At 43.2% G+C, this 19,680-nt stretch overlaps 1 protein-coding gene across 1 annotated transcript in view; it reads right to left on the reverse strand.

Moving 5' to 3' along the window:
• The window catches only part of MAP1B (microtubule associated protein 1B), a 101,032-nt gene extending 81,693 nt beyond the window's left edge, over positions 1-19,339 (reverse strand). The window contains exons 1-2 of the mRNA XM_019532280.1: positions 19,074-19,339; positions 11,738-11,839 (exon numbers count right to left, since the gene is read on the reverse strand). Coding sequence (XP_019387825.1) covers positions 11,738-11,839; positions 19,074-19,254 — 283 coding nt within the window. The 5' untranslated portion in view covers positions 19,255-19,339. The remainder of the gene's footprint in view (positions 1-11,737; positions 11,840-19,073) is intronic.
• Between the last annotated feature and the right edge of the window lie 341 nt (positions 19,340-19,680).

Genomic DNA, 19,680 nt, shown 5'->3' on the forward strand with positions numbered 1-19,680 from the left:
TCTTTTGGGGTTCATAACCCTGCTTTCAGAGTGAGCCACACTCATCCATGATACCCCCTACTTTGGGAAGCTCTAGTTTGCAACCCCTAGTCTGGAAACTTCTGGGTTGATCCTTAAATAGTAAACATGATCCCTATCCCAAAGGGTTTACAATCCAGTGCAAAGAACAGATGCAACTTTGACATGCTAGGTGAAACCAGGACTCAGAAATTTATCCATCTAGGAGATACAAGATTTCCATTGCACTGAAACAATTTTTGAATCCTGCCCACCTTGAGAGAGAAAGCTATTGCCTTACAGGTAAAAGCCGCTATTAGCAGCCTTCTGAGGAATCCAGTCCCCACAAATGTTAATATGCTTCTGCTGAAACTGTCTGAGGCAGGTTTTCCTGAAAGATAACTTAAGTAAAAAAAAAAAAGAATCTTGATCTCTTCAGATTTCACATTAAACCAAAATAGAAGGAAGGAAATAGCAGAGTTAAGGAGGCCGCTCAAGGCAAAACGAAAAAAAAAAAAAAAAGGCATCTTTCGCAAGAGGTGTGCCCCAGTAAGGAAGAAGATAGGGAAACTCAAAGTCTGGCAGGTCAAGTGTAAAAGCAAAGTGAGTCAGGCTAAGAATTTAAGGACTGTCTAGCAACAGTGCTAAAGTTAATAACAAAAAACTTGTTTAAATACATCAGAAGTAGGAAGCCCATGAGAGAATTGGTGGGACCTTAGATAATCAAGGTATAGAAGGTGTACTCGGGGATGACAGGGCCATAGCAGAGAAGCTAAATAAATTCTTTGCATCTCTTCTTATAGCAGAAGACACTGGGGAATCCCAGATCAAATCCTTTGTAGTAGATAGTTCTGAAGAGCTGGACCACACTGAAGCAATAAGAGAAGTTTTAGAATAGATTGATAAACCAAAAAATGAGTAAATCACCAGGACCAGGTGTCAATCACCTGAAAGTTCTTAAGGAACTCAAAAGTGAAACTGCAGAACTGTTGGCACTAGTATGCGACCTAGTGTTAAACAGCCTCTGTACCAGAGGACTGGCAAGTTGCTTACATAACGCCCTTCTTCAAAAAGGGATCCAGAGGAGATCCCAGGAACTACAGATCAGTGGGCATGTCTACACATGCTAATAATGCTAAAGGCTTACTGTGCAGTAAAATACTGTGTAGTAAGCCTTAGGGCTGTGCAAAGCTTTGGATTGCGATTCAAATGCTGAATCTACGAATCAGAATCAAATCACTACCAGCTTTAGGCTTTCCGAATCAATTTGGAAAAGATTCAGCAATAGGGTATAATGGGGAAATCAATTAAATATATATAAAACTTTGTTGTTTTTTGGTTGATTTGGAAGAGAGATGCAGCGGTGGTAGCTGCTGCTGAGGGCATGAAGCCTGCCAAGTTTCGAGGTGATAGGTGAAGCGGTTTCTGGGAAACTGCACCTCAAATCCTGAAAGTAAAACTCATGTCGTGTGTGTGTTAAGCCACAGTGGGGTGAAAACTGCAGGGGTGGTAGCTCTTGCTGAGGCCACAAAGTTTAACAATTTTCAAGGAGATAGGTGCAGCGGTTTCTGGGAAACTGCACCTCAAACTGCTGACAAGCAAAATTCATGGACATAGGTGACTGCGTCTGTGGGTGTCTGTGTGCGTGTGTCTTAAGGCACACTCCTCCCCTACAGTCTTAGTCCAGTCCACCACTGTAAATGACAGTAGGTTAAAATAACTTAGCTGGCTCAACACCAGGAGCACCAGCAGCAGCAAATGTAGCCAGACGGAACTGTCACAAAGCCTTTGTCTTTACTTCTTGCTATCAATTCCTTTATAAAGATGTTGTGTTGGATATGTTACTTCTGGTATGTGATGGCTTATCTTGTGTTTTTATGTGTATACATTTATTATGAAAAAAACAAAATAGTTAGAAAAATATATCTTAGAAAGCTTTTGGGTTGAAAAACCCTTTGTCAGGCTGAGGAAGTACCTGCAGCTGGTCCATCTCCTGGTCCTGGATGGAAAGAATAGTAAATAAGCCAGAGGCTGGCCTGGCACACAATGCAGGCAAGAAAGCCATTCAGTGAAAATGGAAAATGGAGGCATCAGGGGGTAAGGGACAGGCTGGAGTTGGGGGGGAAAGGGGGATGTAGCAGCACAGTAAAAGTGCAGAGGAGAGTCAGATGTCTGAGTTTTGCCTGTGGCCAGAGGTGCAGGGCCTCAGAACCCAAACTCCCCCTGCAGTTTTCACCCCCCTGTGCCTTAAGCACACACATAGTGTCACCCATGTCATGTCATGAATTTTGCCTGTCAGCAGTTTGAGGTGCAGTTTCCCAGAAACCCCTGCACCTATCTTCTTGAAACTTTGCAGGCTTTGTGGCCTCAGCAAGAGCACCATCCCTGCAAGGTTCATCTGAATCAGCCAAAAAAAACCCAAAAGTTATAGATATTTCATTCAGTCCCCATTATACCCTATGGCCAAATCACGAAATCTTTTCCGAATTGATTCAGGCAAACTGAATCAGAAAAGTGATTAGGATCCCCAAATAGAATCAGACAAATCCTAATCAAGTAGTTGCCTAGTTGCACAGGCCTAGTAAGCCTTCCTTGAGAGCACATCTACACATGCTCCCTCCTGCGAGCAAATCTGCTCCCAATGGTAGCAGCCCAGTCCAGGGCTATACCTACCCTGCTCTGGTCCCTTGCAGCAGCCAGGGGAAACTCCAGGTTCACTCGGGCTGGCAGGGAGCACAGGGGCTGATCCTGATATACACAGGGCCAGGAGAGCTCTGATGGCTGCAGTGGCAGCTGTCTACTGACCCTGTGTACAATCAGGAGGGGGTCCTGATGTGCACAGGGCTGGAAGACTGCTGCCACTGCAGAGCTCACCCAGCCCCATGCACATGGGGACATGACTCATGCCCAGAGAGGCTTCCCCAAACAGCCAGGGGCTGGCTGGGAGCTGTCCCACCTCTGAGGCAGTTCTTCACAAGCCCCCAGCTGGGCAGGGAAATCCCCAAGTAAAGCATCACTGTCTATAGATGCATACTATTTACTGAGGAGCAAATAATTTTACGGCGCACTTAGCTCCCAAGGGATTTCCCCATCCAGGCAGGGGCTGGCTGGGAGCTGCTCCAGAAGCAGGACAGCTTCTGGTCAGGCCCTGGAAAATCAGAGAGCTCCCCAGTCCTTGTGCTGCACTGCTTTGGGATTAAAGGGAACATTTTTCCTGAACTGAAACTGGTTAAAAAAGGTAGCAAGCAAAGAGTAGGGCTAACTAATCACTTTTCAGGAAGGAGATATCAAAAGTGGGGCACAGCAGCATTCTGTGCAGGGCCCAGTTTTGTTTTTTCCAACTTTTTCATCAATGATTTGGAAATGGGGCTGCACAGCGAAATGTCTAAGTTTGCAGATGATACCAAATTTTTCTGGGTAATCTTTTTGTAGCTCCTTTCGTCGGCTTACAATTTGATCTCACCAAAATAACTAAGTGGGTTAAAAACAAATGGCAGATGAACTTCAATATCAAATGCAAGGTAATGCATATGGGGAAAATAAACAGCTATACATGCACAATGATGGGTTCTGAACTAGCTGTTATAGTCCAGGACAGAGACCCTGGAGTCACTGCAGTTAGTTCTGTAAAAATACTAGCTTAATGGACAGCAGGGACCAAAAAAATGTCAATAAAAAGTGTTGAGCACTGTTAAGAAGAGAACTGAAAACAAAACAGAACATCGTCATGATGTCATACTCATCCATGTTGCACCTATATCTTGATACTAATAGTGTGCAGTTCTGTTCTCCACATCTCAGAAAAGCAGAATTAGTAAAGTGACAGAGAAGGGCAACTGGAGTGGTCAGGGGTATGGAGCAGTTGCCCCTTCTGTTTAGAAAGAAGGCTGGGGGAGTGAGGGGGAGGGGGAAACTATAGTAGAGGTCATGTAAAATCATGAAGGGTGGACAAAGTGAATGGGGAACTGTTATTCACCAAGCCCCAGGATACTTTAATTAGAGACCACCTACTGAAATTACAAGGAGAGGGGCTTAAAAACTAACAATTTTTTAAAATTAAAACACAGAACATAAAAATGTACCTGTGGAATTAATTGCCACAGGAGATGGTAGAGGAAAATAGCATAAGCAGGCTCTTTAAGGATTCATGTATGATAGATCTATTAACTGTTGACCAGAACAGTTGGAGATGTTTCCTCTGGAACTTATAAACCAAGAATAGTGGATGCCAGGGACAGCAATAAATAAAGGGATAGGTCACTCTAGATACATCTAGTTCAATGCTCTCCCTCTAAAGCATCCACCTCCATCATGGTCTGAGAAGTTATCGGGCTGGATGGACCATTGGTCTCAACTGGTATGGTCCTTCTTATGGTCTTATGAAATAATGCCCTTTATGGTATCTAGACTGTTCAGTACACAAACTACACACTTTATTCATGTATTACACAATGCTTTGTAAGGCACTGCTGGAACTCTGGTCATAAGGATTTTTTCCCCTTCTAATAAACACAATCTGCTTCCAGTGGAAAGAAGTTACCTTTTCTCAGTGCTGCTTGTATCTCCCTCGTGTTAAGGCTTTGTGCAAAGACAAAAATCTGGGCCTCTGTATATAAAACCATTAGCCTCTATTGGTGGAGGTATTTGCATTTCTCACAATAAATCTGGGAACAGTGCACAGAACTAACTATACCAGTTCTGCCTCTATAGTTGACAGACACATAGGGCCTACTACATGAAGCAATGTCAAAACTCCTGACTGCAACGTTATTTGTAAACCTGCAAGATTAAACAGGCTGTATCTGTTCTTACTTCTGAACCATCTGTCACTCAAGTTATTTGTCACCAAGTACTGTTTTACATGAAAAAACAGGAAAACAAGTTCCCATCTCTTGATGTATATAGTTATCAAATCTAGCACTAGTTTGAACATAAAAAGATATGTAATACTATTAGGGCCTCATCAAATGTCCAGTGGTGTTTATAGGAATTTCCTTATATTTCAGTGGAGATCAAGCCTCTTATCATTATAGATACTGAATAAAAATCATTTGAAGATTTAGCTCAACCATATCAGCTTTTCAATGAGCTGATGATAATGGATAACTTGTAGGTAAAAGTATGTAGAGAAAGTTAGTCATGAAATAAAATACATAAAAAAGGAATAATAAAAACCTGACAGCTGAGGAAAAGACTAGCCATGACAACCAGAAAAAAAAAGAAAAAGAAAAAAAAGAAGAAAAAAAAATCAAATGAAAAGTGGCAATGATGTCCTAGTAAAATTCTTAGAACAAACTTATGAAGGAAGGGATGAAAATAAGTGAAAAAAAAAAATCAACTGCCAGTTATGCTGAACAGGACACTGGACTTTGCAACTGAATAGAGACAATATCCAATACAAAATACAATGGCAGCAAAGAAAGAAATAAAAAAGTGAGAAGTATCTAATAAGATTCGGTTGAATACAAAAAAGAAATAAGAATAATATTGTAAGTATTTGCTTACAGAAACCTTATGAATGTACAGGTAAATATGCTCAATTGTCCTCCTTTTAAAAAGGAGAAGGAAAAAAAGAAGTCTCCACAGTATTAGTAACAGGAATTTAAGATTCCCTAAAGCCCAGAAGTCATCAGTTAATATTCTATCGATATTTATTCCTATTCTAGTTACAAATGTTTTCTTACCTTCTACACAAAGGCCAACATTTTATTGCTCCAAAACCTGAGGAGTTCTGCAATACTGAATTGGTTTCACCTACTTGCAGTGAGAGGCGTTTAAAAATAAAACTCTCCCCCTATAATTTTGCTGATTCACATTCACAGCTTAGCATCTGTGTACTGGTGTTTTAGCATTAAATGTGAAACCATGCTAATTCTCCTTCATACCATTCCTAAAAATACCCAGAAGTTGCAAAAAACTCTAGAACGTCACCTCAGTGCAATAAGTGACTCACAGAGCAAATAAGATTGCTTATTTGCATAGTTTTGGAATTCTGATTACCACTAAAGAAGAAGACTTAGCAGTTCATGGATCCAAATATATAATTCTACTGTTATCCTTTACTGGCCCCCTAGAAAGCCATGCACTCTCTCTCTCTCTCCCCGGGCTCCCCTCCTCCCTCAAAAGTACTATTTGCACCTTGTGAAATATGGTATTTTTAATTCTGAGTGAGGTGAGCACACTCTTAGGTATCCCTTCTTCACCAGGCTTTAGGATAATTGCATTCCACTACCTTGGTGGTGCTCTGCAGCGAGACACTGACTGCTGTGAAGTTGCTAGCAGCAACGCCCTGCGGGGAACACCAATCACAGACACGGCAGTATGAGTCAGCTCAATTCTCTGTTCCAGCTCTCTCTGCCTCCATTTTCCTTCTTCCAAGTAGCACCCACTTTAACGCACAAAAACAAGTCTTGTAGCCAACTGGAAACAAACCCTCTATACATAAACAGGCTAATAGGACTCCACTGATAGTTGTTCCAGTTGCAGCAGTCCCCACCAGGTTGTAGAACCTCATTTATAGACTATCCCAGACTTTGTGCAACAAACTACTAGAGTTTCAAAGCAGAACACTGTCAAGTGCTTTAAGAGATCAAATCACTCTGATATTAAGTCTGCTTCCAAGTTTTCTGGGAAGATTTCTCATTCACTATACTGGACATACAGATAGTGCAGTACAGGGGAAACTCATCTCAATTTATGTTGGTGACATCCAAATTTGGTCCACAACATCTTAAACATACTTTTAAGTAAGTTCTGATGCAAGTAGAATGATATCTTTATCTACAGTTCTGGAGAGCTGATTATATGGTGCACTGTGCTGATGTAAACCATGATGTAGCCATGGGGCTATGATAGTCTTCAGGTTCCTCTATTTACATCAGCTAAGGCTCTGGCTGATAGTATTTCTATTTAAGGGTATTTATACCCAAAAGATTACAATAAATTTTTTTCCAACCATTTGAATTGTTCTAATAAAAGATAATCAAATGTATCCAAAGAACCTTATTTGCCAGATATTACAAATGATTCAACAAGTCGCAAACTGTCCATGACAACCCAAGTAAAATGATAGAGGCCCCTTTATTAGAAAGTTTCTGTGAAACATTTCTAGTGCCTTCTCACTGAAAACTGTGGTGTACAACATACAGATAGCTTCTCTCAGTGGCAGGTAATGTTGGGTAAAATTCACACTCTACAGAGAGCCCAAGGCAAGGCTTTCCTCTTTACATCCCAATACGTGAACAGAATCACGAGTTGAGCAGCCCCCGAGGGGAGCCTCAGTATTCTCTGCATATCACTAAGCCCTTTGCTGATCCTGAATAGGCTGGCAAATGTGTGGTCATTAGGGGAAGAAAACGAAAGGAGGCACTAGGGACTGTTTTATGCACAAATCTTGCATTAATTTAAATAAAGAGATTTGTATAGATAAGATTTGGAATCTACACTGTTACAGTGGATACGAATCCCGTGTAAAAAGACAAAGGGGCAGACTAGCAGCTGTGGAAAGCTTAATGAAATAATATTTGGTTGCATTCTGTTTTCCCCTCAAACAAAGCCCATTTCTGCTTTGTAAGAGGCAGAAACTAATTTCACCTTTAAAATATTTCTTAATTTAAAGAGTACTGATAGGCTGTTAGCAAAACAGCTTCAGTTTAAAATACAGCAATATTCAGAGCTTTTCAGTCTCCTTACTTCACCATGAGATAAAAATCAGTTGCTTCTCACTGGGCAGGTCTACATGTGAGCATATACTGCGCAGTAACTGAAATTACTGTGCAGTATGGGCCCGCGTTTACACATGCACGTCCATACTTCACACTAAATACGGCAACTTCACTGACTTGAGCATAAATTAGATACCTGCATTATGCAGGTATCAGATTTACACTCAATGAGTTACTGCACAGTAACACACATGTAGATGCCTTCCTGTACAGTAACTCTGTGTGTGTGTGTGTGTGTGTGTGTGTGTGATTGGGACTAACACCTGCACCTGTAGATGCTGACCTATTCCCACTTACTTACAGTAAGCTACTGTGCAGTAAATTTAAGCCAGCATAAATGCACATGTAGATACGGCCACTGTGTCTGTGTGCACTACTGTTCATTACTTGAAATTTTGTTTGAAATAAGCTTCGCACAAGAACAAGTGATGATAATTCTCATTTCTCCATGACGGAGGAAACAAAGAGGCAAGGACTGGAATGTTCATTTAAAAAAGTGGTGCTCCTTGTTGTCTTGGCAACCATTTAATAAGCTTTGCATTTATTTTTCACCAGAACCAGTGCAAGGTTTGTTATTGTTATAAGGATCCTACTGTATAAGCCACAGGAAAGGCTCCATTAATATTTCTATTCCAAATCCCATTTTTCATGCAATGGTAAATTATCTGTACAAGTACTATTCTGGACTATAGCTACACATGCAGAACAGCGAAAGGAAGTTTATACTGTTGATACTGGAAATAAAATGTATATACACATTTGAGAGCCAGTCCTACTCCGAGTCAGTGAGTATACTGCCATTTACTACAGTGGGACAGAATTAGGTCTCCGATTCCTCACAAAAACATGGATGCTCAGAGAGATGCATTGACTCCAGTGCCTCTCTTATACACAGTAGGTGCATGTTGGAGTGGACAGGGAATTGGCTTCCCCTCCCCTCTCTCTTTGGAGTAACATACCACCTTCAGGACTGATATAGCTTGTAAGCCACAAGCTTCTGTGGAAGATGTGAAGAAGTGTATTAACACATTTCCATCCTTGGGCAACCATTAGAAGGGCACACATTAAAAATATTTACATCATGGCTGCACCTAGAGACCTCAGCTAGGTGGTGGATCCCAGCATACTAGGACAGTGCACATAAGTGACAAGCCCCTCCTCAAAAGGTTTCTGCATTTTATTTACTTGGAAGGCTTGGTTTTAATTCTAAAAATTCCTGCCTTTTGAGTATTTCAGGCTAAAAGCTCATCATTTAATCACATTTTACCTTATGTACCCTGAGGCCCACTGTAATCTCACCAGGATAATTTTCATGATGACCACTGTATTAGTTACCCAAATCCTGACAGATTCCAAGTTTCAGTCCTAAGTGTGCAGGGACAGCAGTTTCTCTCAAAATTTTAACTGCTTGCTGTGAAATCACTCCTTGTGTCACTACAGACTCAAGTGGCACAGCAGAAATAAGGTACTCAGACATTTTATTAACATAGTTTTCTTTTCATGGCACATTATGGAGGGCACACTGGAGTCTTGCTTGAACTGCCCCAGAGGCCAGTGCAAGACTTACACAAGTACTGAAGGTAGAGCTTGGCCTGGAGTGCCAGCTCTACTACTGGATTTTCTATATTTTTCATGTTTAAGAGACTCCTTAATGCTCTTTGAACATAGATTTTAAGGTTTATTGTTTAGAGACTTAGCAGTGCTGGAAAATACATTCATTACTGCTTGTCAGAGTTGGTGATGAATTCCAGTCACATACAATTAAGCTGTAATTCTGCACAATGACAGACTAAACAGGACTGTCTAGACACAAGAAAACCCCACACAGCTAAAGATACAATTCCTAGAGAATATTTTCCTACTGGATTTTATAATCTTTCCACTAGAAAAACCTGGAGTGAGCTGAATAATCAGACTCCAAGAATTTAAATGAAAGTAGAGGATTTGCTTAATTATTCATGCAATGCTATCAAACAGCTATGTCCAAGATGACATTTAGCTGGTGAAAATCCAAAACGTTTCTGCTAAATTAAAAGTAAAAATTGTTGGGTTTTTTTTTTTTTAAGTTGGTGAACTAAATTAGACATTTGCAAATTAACAATTATGTTTACTATATATTTAATTCTGCAAAAGGTAAGGCATGCAAATATTGCATATCCAAGTGCTCCTACTGCAACAATAGGAAATCTGGTTTATGATAATGGATATTTAAACCAAATAGTAAGGCATGTTTTTTGGGCCTCATTCTGCTTCAAGGAAATTCAGTGATTGCAGAACCAGGACCTGGATATTCACACCAAGTTTTCTTGTACTTGTTCCACTGTTTACCAAACTAGAGGGATAAATCCAAACAGCTACCAAGTTTTTCTAAATGTATAAAATTTATGGGTACTTGGTTGTTGACCTGCTTAGAGATAAATGTTGCAAGAGAAAGAAGTTACAGAAGACATTCCATTACATTATCCAAGTCTAACGGTCAATAATGTAATGCCAGAAAGACATAAGGATCTCTTTGTTAGTTTGTAATATCTGGCTCAAAAAGTCTGCCTTAGTAGCAAAATACAGCATTTCATAATCACCACAAGAACACTCAGAAGTTCTTAAGAGAAGTAATGTTAGTGTCATTTAGCCAATATTATGCTGCATGTACAGCTATATGGATGCCTACAATTATTTCTCCAGTGAAAGCAACCTGTATTCTTTTGAGAACATCATACCATGTTAACTTAAAATTAAGATTCATTTCATACATGCCCAAACATAACATTGATGTTCAAATGATCTGTTTAGAAATCTGCCAAACATTAGTTGTTCTTGAAGTAACAGTGGAGTCAATTCAGTTTCACAAAATACCAAATTTTATTTGTATACATCCTCGTGAAGAAGACACAAAAGGTCTTCAAAACAGCGTGAGGTACCTAGGTGAGGAAGAGAACTGGGGCTCGAGTCACAGGAAGCAGGATCCTCATCTCCCAACCACCTCTGGCAAAAATCAGCTGGAAGCTGTACTAAACTTTACACGAGGTACCTCTACAATCTGGGGATCCTGCCTTGATGGATGGCAAAAGGACCTTGGAACTGGTCCAGAGGTACAGAATTTCTACCGAACTCTCCCGAAGGTCATGGATTTCTTAATGAAAGTGGAAGGGCTGGACATTCTTTTCACTCAAGAGGAAAGAGATGCAAGCATGCTTGAAGTGTCCCAAAAAACAGTAATTTGCTAAACAAAGCCCGTAAAGCAATAGCTAAATTTCAAGGATAGAGACAAAAACTTGCTAGGCATTTCCACCCCCACCTTTCTAAAAATGTTCTTAAGGTGAAAATAAACAGATGGGTATTATTAAAAAGGATTGATGTTTTTCATTCCTGGCTATCAATTTAATTTAAGCTCAAGTAAGGAGTGCCAAAAGTCACCATTCAGTGATGCACTTGACATGAGCTGGTAAACGACAGCCTTTTACTTAGGGTCCCACCATTTCCATCTCACAAAGCCACCATCTTTGCTACAGAAGCAATCACAAATAGCCATCAGTGGATGAGTATGGAGATATTTCCACCTTCCTGCCTCCACACAGAGGTTCACCTAAGACAGGACAATGGCACACTTCAGATTGAGCTGTACCTGTTCTAATAAGAGACCTCCAGTCTCCAGGCCCACTAACCTGTCCCCTATCCTTAAAGGTCAGTTCAGTCAGAGAAATGAGTTGTGTCTAAATCTCAATAGCATCCAAGTATCCTTGTGCTACAGGTGTTTCAAATATAGTGTTGTGCATTCACAAAACACGGGGTTTAGTCATCTTACCTTAAAAAACTCACTATCAAAATATATTGCATCAGAATATTTTATTATTTGACGCAAGAATGTCTAACACTTATTTTTAAGACAGAATATAATCATTTTATACAAGAGGTTAAAAACTAAAACTAGGTCATGCAATATTTATTTTTTATGTAAAATTAAAAAATTAACACATACAATAGGGCAAACATCAATAAACAGTGAAGAGAAACCTCACCTCGAACTTCAGGAGAGAATCTAGCCGAATGGCGTGAAACAAAAAGTTTCAGTTCCTGATCCAAGTTGCATTCAATCAGATTTGTGTCCCATGAGCGAATTCCTAAAATTCAAAATACAAAAAAATTTATATAAATTTGACATTTATTTTAAAAGTTTTCAGTTGAGTATTTCTGGATTCTCATTCATAGTATCTGCTCAGTCACCCCATTGGAACATCATTCTAAGAATAAGTTATTTGACCTTATTACTGAATTACTGAGCATGCAGAAGTATTGTGGGGTACATGGTGATGATACGTGCTCCTGATTCAACTTGCTTATTAATAAAACTGCTTTTATTTATCATTAGCTGAAAAGCTACATTTTTCAGGGGTTATTTTATCTACAGTATAAGACCATTGTATTTCTTCCCTAGAAATGAAAAGTATCATCAGTTCGCACACAATCCATTGAGGTGAACTGATACAGCAGTCAAATATTGGACTGGCACCGATATAAAGAATATTGACTATATCAGTAATTGGCCTGAAGTGGCCGATAAATGCCCATGTGTGTGCACAGCCACAATGCAGCAAAAAGCACAGCCCCAGGGTGTGGAGAGCTGTCTACAGCTGGTAAATCTGTTCTGGAAGGGGAGGGGCAGATTAATGTCCCCCATGCAATGAGGGATGGAGTGGGGCTGGGGCTGGGTTAGGTGCTGCCCAGCTGGAGCAAGCAAGGGAGAGAGCCATGGCTCATCCACGGAGGGGGAAGCAGCTCCCACTGCTACACCCTGCTAATCTGGGAGGGCATGAAGAGGGAAGGCGAATTCCCCCAGTTCTGTGCAGGGCAGGCTACAGCTGCAGGCTGGAAAAAAGGTTGGTGCTGCCTTGTGCTTGGGGTGGGCGACACTGGGAGGGAGCTATGGAGGGGGCAGGGGGACTGCAGCCATCCCAAATCTGGAAAAACATGCCACTTCCTCCCCAACCCCCGAACGAGCCACAGCTCTGTCCTGCACCCGCAGCACCCCAGCTGGGCAGCGCCTACTTTAGCCCCACTCCCTCTCTCACCATGGAAGTGTGTGGTGTTAATCTGCCCACCCCCATGCCCCTTTCCACCACAGACTTACCAGCTGCACACAGCTGTATCAGAAATTGGATCGGTATTGGCCAATATGCCTCCTTAAAAACTGGCTATCAGTACCAGCCCCCAGAATGTCTACTGGTGCACCCCTAGTAATCCAGTATTAGCATATTTCTTGATGAGTAAGTTTTATTAGCCATGACCTCTCTCTTATTTTAAACTTTAAAATACGTTATTTTATTCATTTTGTCCCTAAAGTTCCGAAATTCTTGGTTTCCAAATAGAAAAAGATTACGGTCAATCTTTTATTAAAAAAGGAAAAACAAAACTTTGAACCTGTCTATCTAGTGTTTTTCCCCCTCTAGCTATTTATAGAATGAGATTCATGATACATGGATAGTACTGAAATGTATGTTTCCAAAACGTGTATAAAAAAATTGAAGTGTGATTGGGAAAAGGTTACTGGTTTAAATGTCATAGGAATGCAGTAACCAAATAATGAATATAGTAGTCCGGAATATTATGTTAAAACTCATGTTGTGCCTTAAAGAGTTGTAAACATCTGTACAGACAATTAGTTTACAGTACGATATAGCCACTGCCATCTTGAAAAAGCATTTAGAACCACCCCCCCCAAAAGGGAGTGTTTACAAACTGGCCAAGCTGAACAGCAAAATCAGGGAAAGGCATGAGGGATGAGAAGAGTGTCTCTCCTTTTCAGAAGCCAATTCATGCAACTGTCAAGTGAAGTCTTTGTAGTCTTTAGCAATGGAGGGATTGGTTGTAGGATGAGGAGCTAGTGTGGATGTGGTCAAGTCATCAACATGACACTCCTCCCCCTCAGCATCTCTTCTGAAAATTCCACTCTAGTTTCATACAGCTATTTTAGTCTGAGCATCAATTTGTTCCTCACTTTCTACCAAAGCAGGGGAAGAAAAGGAGTTTGACTTTGGAGGGAGCCATGATGGGGTATGGAAATAAAGCAGGGAAACAGGAGCTGCAGGAAATTATTCAGTTGTCAGCACTTTCCATAGCTGGCCTGAAACATACAGATTTGAGGCTGGAATTCTCCAGACACCTCTGAGGATCTTCATTTCAAGACCCTTCCCATGGCCAATTCCACAGGCCCTAGACAGAAAACAAAAAACCAAAACAAAAAACCCCCCATCTCTCTAGTACAGGGATAAGCAACCATGTGTGCCAGAGTAAGGCCATTTTCCTCAGCACAGCACAGAACAGCACAGTGGACCTGGACACCGGACAGCTTCCCAGAGCCCAGGCACAGCTTCATGGGGCTCTAAAGTTCTGGCACCAGTTCCATGGCAGCAGCAGCTGTGCATGCACCTCTGGGTGCGTGGCTAGGAAGGGGTCTGGGGCAGCACAATGCTGTCTGCCCAGAGACATGCGTGCAGCTACCGCTGGCATGGACCTAGTGCCAGGGCCATGGAGGCCAGCACAGCTGTTTGCAGCCTTCCAGCCACCTGCTACAGCTGCCCAGAGCCTGGGCCAGCTGTGGAAGACAGCTGGGAAACTGCAAACAGCTGCACTGGGCTCCAGAGCCCCGGCACTGGCTCTGTGGCAGCAGCAGGTGCATACATGGCTCATAGCGCATAGTACGGAAGGGGCTGGGGCAGCACAACACCAACCCCTCCCCTGCCGTCCACCCGGAGGCATGCGTGCAGCTACTGCCAACAATGAGGATTGGGCCTCTTGCGGCTCCCCCCATTTCTGGCATGTCAGATGGAGGCATAGGTGGAGGTTCGGGTGATTTTTGCACTCCAGCCAAAAAACACTGCCAACCCCTGGTCTAGTACTTCTTATAACTGCAAACCAGCTGAAATACATGTCCTCCTGCCCCACCACCATTTACCTGCGATTTTTGCAAGGGAAATTCATCTTTTGTTAGCTACTCAGATACATTACCTACTTTGTATGGTATCATAAGAAGAGAGGACAGGAAGAGCTCTCAAGTCCAGTCATCTTCAGTCACATGCAACAAGAATATCCACTACAGCCCCCCTCACAAGCCTTAGCCACAGTACACAGTATTTCTCAATACTGTGAGAAATAACTCTAATGTACCACTTGTAGAGAAAGTTAGAAACACAATGGCGCTATCAATGTCTTGCCGCTATAATGGCAAGGAATGCTAGGTAAATATTTGCCTATGGAGTTGTACCTAAAATATTATCTTTCACACTACAAAGTACGGTAACCTCCACTCCCTAAAACCACTCCACTCCTTGCCAACCTGACCTAGTAGAAAAGTTCTCTTCCCAACTCCAGATCTGGTCATCAGAATTAAACTCATCACAAGCAAGAAACCAACTAGATCATTGTAGTAATAGTCATCCTACAATAAAACAATAGGGATCATAGAAAACAGCTTTGTATGAATTTTTCTTCATGTCAGATGACATGAATGTTCTTGCACTTGGACTTTGCTACTTTATAGTTAGGTAACTATACCTCTTAAAGGGAGTTCAGAAAAACAACTTCCCATACACTTTCATAACAGCTTAAGAAAGTCCCAAGCTAAACTATGGTGGGTCCTCTCTAGTACTTGAATTGTAATACTCTATGTAAACTCTGGAAGTGAACGTTAATTGTGAACCATGTTATTTGGGTCACAAGTGTATGGCTATACCTCTCTGTGGTGCTAGAGACAGAAAACTTGAGGGGCAGTGGTGGAGAAGGTCACTCCCAGGGCATCTTCACCACCTCACTTCTGGTTTTGGTATATGCACTTCCTTCTGTTCTGGATGAAGTCATGTGTCTTGGCTGCATACTCAAATCCATGCACTAACACATCTGAAGAATGCACTTGGTTTTTTAAGCGTCAGAATATTTGTAAGTAAGAACAATAATAAATAAAAAAACCAAAAACAAGACAGAATGCCCAAGTTCAAGCATAGCTGAGAAATGCTTTTAGTAAGAGTATATTGATCACGAATCACTTAGCTTAGCAATGGCAACTAAGCAAATCTTAAAATTTAGGAAGTGGACAGATGAAAACTGCTTTAAAAAAAAAAAAAAAAAAAAAAGAGAGAGAGATGGGGTTGCATTCCACTTTGCAAATGAATCCAATTCAACCGTCTTCCATGACCTCCTAACTTTCAGTGAATAAAAGTAACCTATTGGTTAAAAGATTACAAAATAGCTGCATAAGATCAGTTGATAAGCAGTACATTCTCACACTGCTTTAAAATTGTGTGATTTTTGTGTCAGTCATAAGGTAGCCTGAGGGTAGAGACAAGATAACAACTGCTTAGACAAGAGCTGAAGGATGTTGACTGCAGTAGTGTTGGGTAGGCATAGACAAAAGAGCATTTGATAGGCCAGTTAAACAACCCTAAATTGTAATTTAACAGTGTTTCAAGGACACAGTCTATCCTGCCATGGAATTTATTTTGATGCAAATGGGAAGTAAGTGTGGATTTATGCCAGGGGTGAGATTGCAGTAAAATAAGTGTACGAGACCACTCAACCTGCCAGTGTCTAAAAAGGGGACTGAAATTTAGAAAACTACCAACAATGCAAAAAGCTTAAAATAAAATTAAGCTGCAGCTAGAAAATGCTACTTTCACAATTGAGCTTTTCTGATTAAATAGTATTCAAGTGATAAAACCAGGATTCTAAGGAACTAAAACTAAGGCTACATTAAAAGATGAGATACTTTGGTAAAGGAACAGTAGAATGGGGGTCAACCCTTTCTTTTGATGACACTGGGAAGGGAAGTGCCACATGACCATGGACTAACTAAACAGCAGATTGGACACGCCCACAAGTCTTAGACTGTATGCTAAAAATCAGCAGGCAAGTACTGAAGCTATTTTCTTCATATACATCCAAAAATCCAGCTTTGACCACTAGAAGCCAACTTTTTCAAACAATGGAGTTACAGAGAAAGATTCTATATAGAAGTAATATGATCTTAAAAATGCAGCTGGTAAACCCACAAGAATCCCCCTGTTCTGAGATGTAGAGAGAATGACTCTGCATTCTTCCAACCTGTATAGGATCAACCCACTGCTGTAAATTAATCAGATGTCATCTTCTCCAACAGTTCTCTTCAGTTCTATGTATGAATCCATACATTTCAGTGATGATGCTCAAAAGACATAGCAAGATGCCAAAGAAAAAAAAAAGTTACCAGGGACTCTAAACCCTGGAAAGCCCTGGTAAGAATGGAGGGATGAAAAAAAAAAAAAAAAACCACTATTTTTTCTAGGACTGTCAGACATCATAGATAAGAGGAGATTCATCAAGCCCATATTTGCTCCACACAAATACAGCTACAAACTCCCCGAAGTGTTAATCCAGAGCACCACAGCTCAATCATCAGACCAAGGATATCTCCAGTAGTTGAATTCCTAGTCCAGTCATCTGACACCTGCAATAGTGAGATGACTTCTAATCCAATAATTTATGACCAAGGGTGTTCCTGAATATCTAAAATTGAGAGAGTTATGCTTAGTCATTTTAGGTAGCAGCAATGGAGGCTATGCAGCAGAAACTGCACTGTAGAAGCTTCAAGAGCTTGAAGAGGATTTCTTCAGAGGAAGGATGACATCAGATGTCTTGAGGGCAGAAGATATATCCATTTGCTGTATTAATATTTAATCATTTAAGATGCATCCAACATAGTTTTAATTCAGTCAAGACTTAAAAATTAGGGAAGTGCAATGATCGAGAGGCCGTAAAATTACAGAGCAACAGCATCAGCAGGTTTCAGAAGACAATAGGAGCTATAAGGATAAACAGGTAATTATGAAGGTGGTTAGCTGTGACTAGATACTCCTTCACCAAAAAGAAAAAGAATAAACCCACAATGAAATAATGGACTAAAGCAAATGGATGGTGAAGCAACAATAGGAAGAGACGATCGGAGTCCTTTTTGGACTGCTGAACCACACCTACAAAGCAGAAACATAACCAATTCCCTGCTTAAAGGTCTCTCCCTAACAATGGCAATTTTCTGGAAAAAAAATGTTGCCTTCATCAGGGCAAAATATGCTGGTGACAAAACGCTGGTAGCAAAATTCCACCCCCAAACTACATCTAGGAATGATTTTGTTTGTTATTGCATAGCACTATTGTGCAATCAGAGCATTTTTGTTCTCATACACAGGAGCCCATCCTTATAAGAAACAGTATCATACATTTGCTGAATAAAAAAAAAGTCAGTGATTTTCCCTGATCTTTGGATAGATCAAGTACTTTACAGAAGAAAACAAAAAGAGCAGAGCAAATAAAACAATGAGTCATAGCAGCCTGTAGCTGGGTAATGGGAAGACAGAGTGAAAGTCCTGCTATTTAATTTTAATTGCTTAAATCTTTATTGCTTATTTTAATGGGGGGGGGCAACCCACTATTAAGCCTATTTTCTATAAAATTCTCCAGCCAACGAAAAAGGGGGGGGAGGAGGGGGGGGGACAACAAAAAATGCAGTGCTGAAAGTTAGGGACAATGGAAGCAGCTGCATTCCTGCCTGGGGGCCCTTGGCCATGAAGGGCAAGCCCCCCTCCCGGTCCTCTCGATGTTGTTCTGCGGTGAACAGGCGCAGCTCGTTTGTAAGAGCCAATTCTTTTGTAAATGTCTCCCCCCGCCCCCGCCTGTGTGAACGCCCTTTGTCCGTTGTCCGCTATGGGCTGCCATAGGGACCGCAGTGCGGACTGCACCACGCCCACAGCCGGCATCTCCGGGCAGAGGCTCCAGCGGCGCCCGGAGGAGAGCGAGGAGGCGGCTGCGGGACACCCCGGCGACCTCCGCAGCAGCCCCACGGGCGCGGCGCAGCAACAAAGGCGGAGGCCCCCCATGCAACAAGACCCGGGGAGCAAACCCCGCTCCGCCACGACCTTCCCCGTGTGCCCGCGTGGGCGCGGCAGGGGCCCGAGCCAACTGCGCATCTTTGTGCGGGAGCCGCCGCCCCCTCCGCGCTGCTTGGTGCCCGCAGCGCCCTGCCCGCTCCTTTATGTCTGGAGCGGCAGCGTCTGCACGGCGGGCAGACAGCGGCGGCCGGGGGGGGCCGGTTTCCTTCTGCAGCGGGAGACATGCAATAAAAAGCATCCGATGAGCACGGGCGAGGGCTCCCGGGCACAGCGGGGGGACCCCCACCCCCCTGCAGGGGTGACACCTGCTGACAGTGGGGCCGGGCGGCTGGCGCCCCTGGGCTGGGCGCTGCTGCCGCGGGCGGCGGGCGCGGCCCGTCCCCGCGCAGCGGGCCCTGCTGCAACCTGTGGCAGCGCCGGCCGGGCGGGCAGGGCTCCTCACCCCGCTCGATGTTGGCGATGGCGCGGCGCAGGTGCTCCTCGGTGACCAGCTCGCCCAGCACCACCAGCAGGTAGAACTTGCTGTCCAGGAAGCGGTGCGAGAGGCTGGGCGCGGGGGAGGGCTGCGGCGCCGGCAGGCTGCAGCACGGCTCGGGCTCCGCTTCCACCAGCACCGTGGCCATCCTGCCCGGCCTCGCCGCCTCCTCGGCGGGCTGCAGAGCGGGGTGGGCAGCGCGGCTCGAGCTCCGCAGCGGGCAGCAGGGGAGTGCGGCGGGCGCGGAGGCGCCGCGCTTTTATACGGAGACGCTGCGGGCGCGGGCGGGGCTGGGGGAGGAGGAGGAGGGGACCCGGCACATCCCGGCGCGGCTGCTCTTCCAGCATCCACAGCTGATGTCATCTGCAGCAAATCATCCCCGGCGCCGCCGCCGGAAGCGCAGGGCCGAGGTGGGCAGACAATGCCCGGGGAGGCCGGGCAAGGTGCGGGAGGGAGGGAGGGAGGCTGCGGGCCGGCCCTCCGCGCGGGGCCTGGCAGGGGGACAGGCCCGTGCCCCCCGCGGGCGGGGCACTCGCTTGGCTGTGACAGGGGACATAGGCCTCTCCTCCGCCCT

This window comes from Crocodylus porosus, unplaced genomic scaffold (assembly GCF_001723895.1).
Source record: "Crocodylus porosus isolate Cpor-Errol unplaced genomic scaffold, CroPor_comp1, whole genome shotgun sequence".
In the NCBI taxonomy this organism is placed as follows: domain Eukaryota; kingdom Metazoa; phylum Chordata; order Crocodylia; family Crocodylidae; genus Crocodylus; species Crocodylus porosus.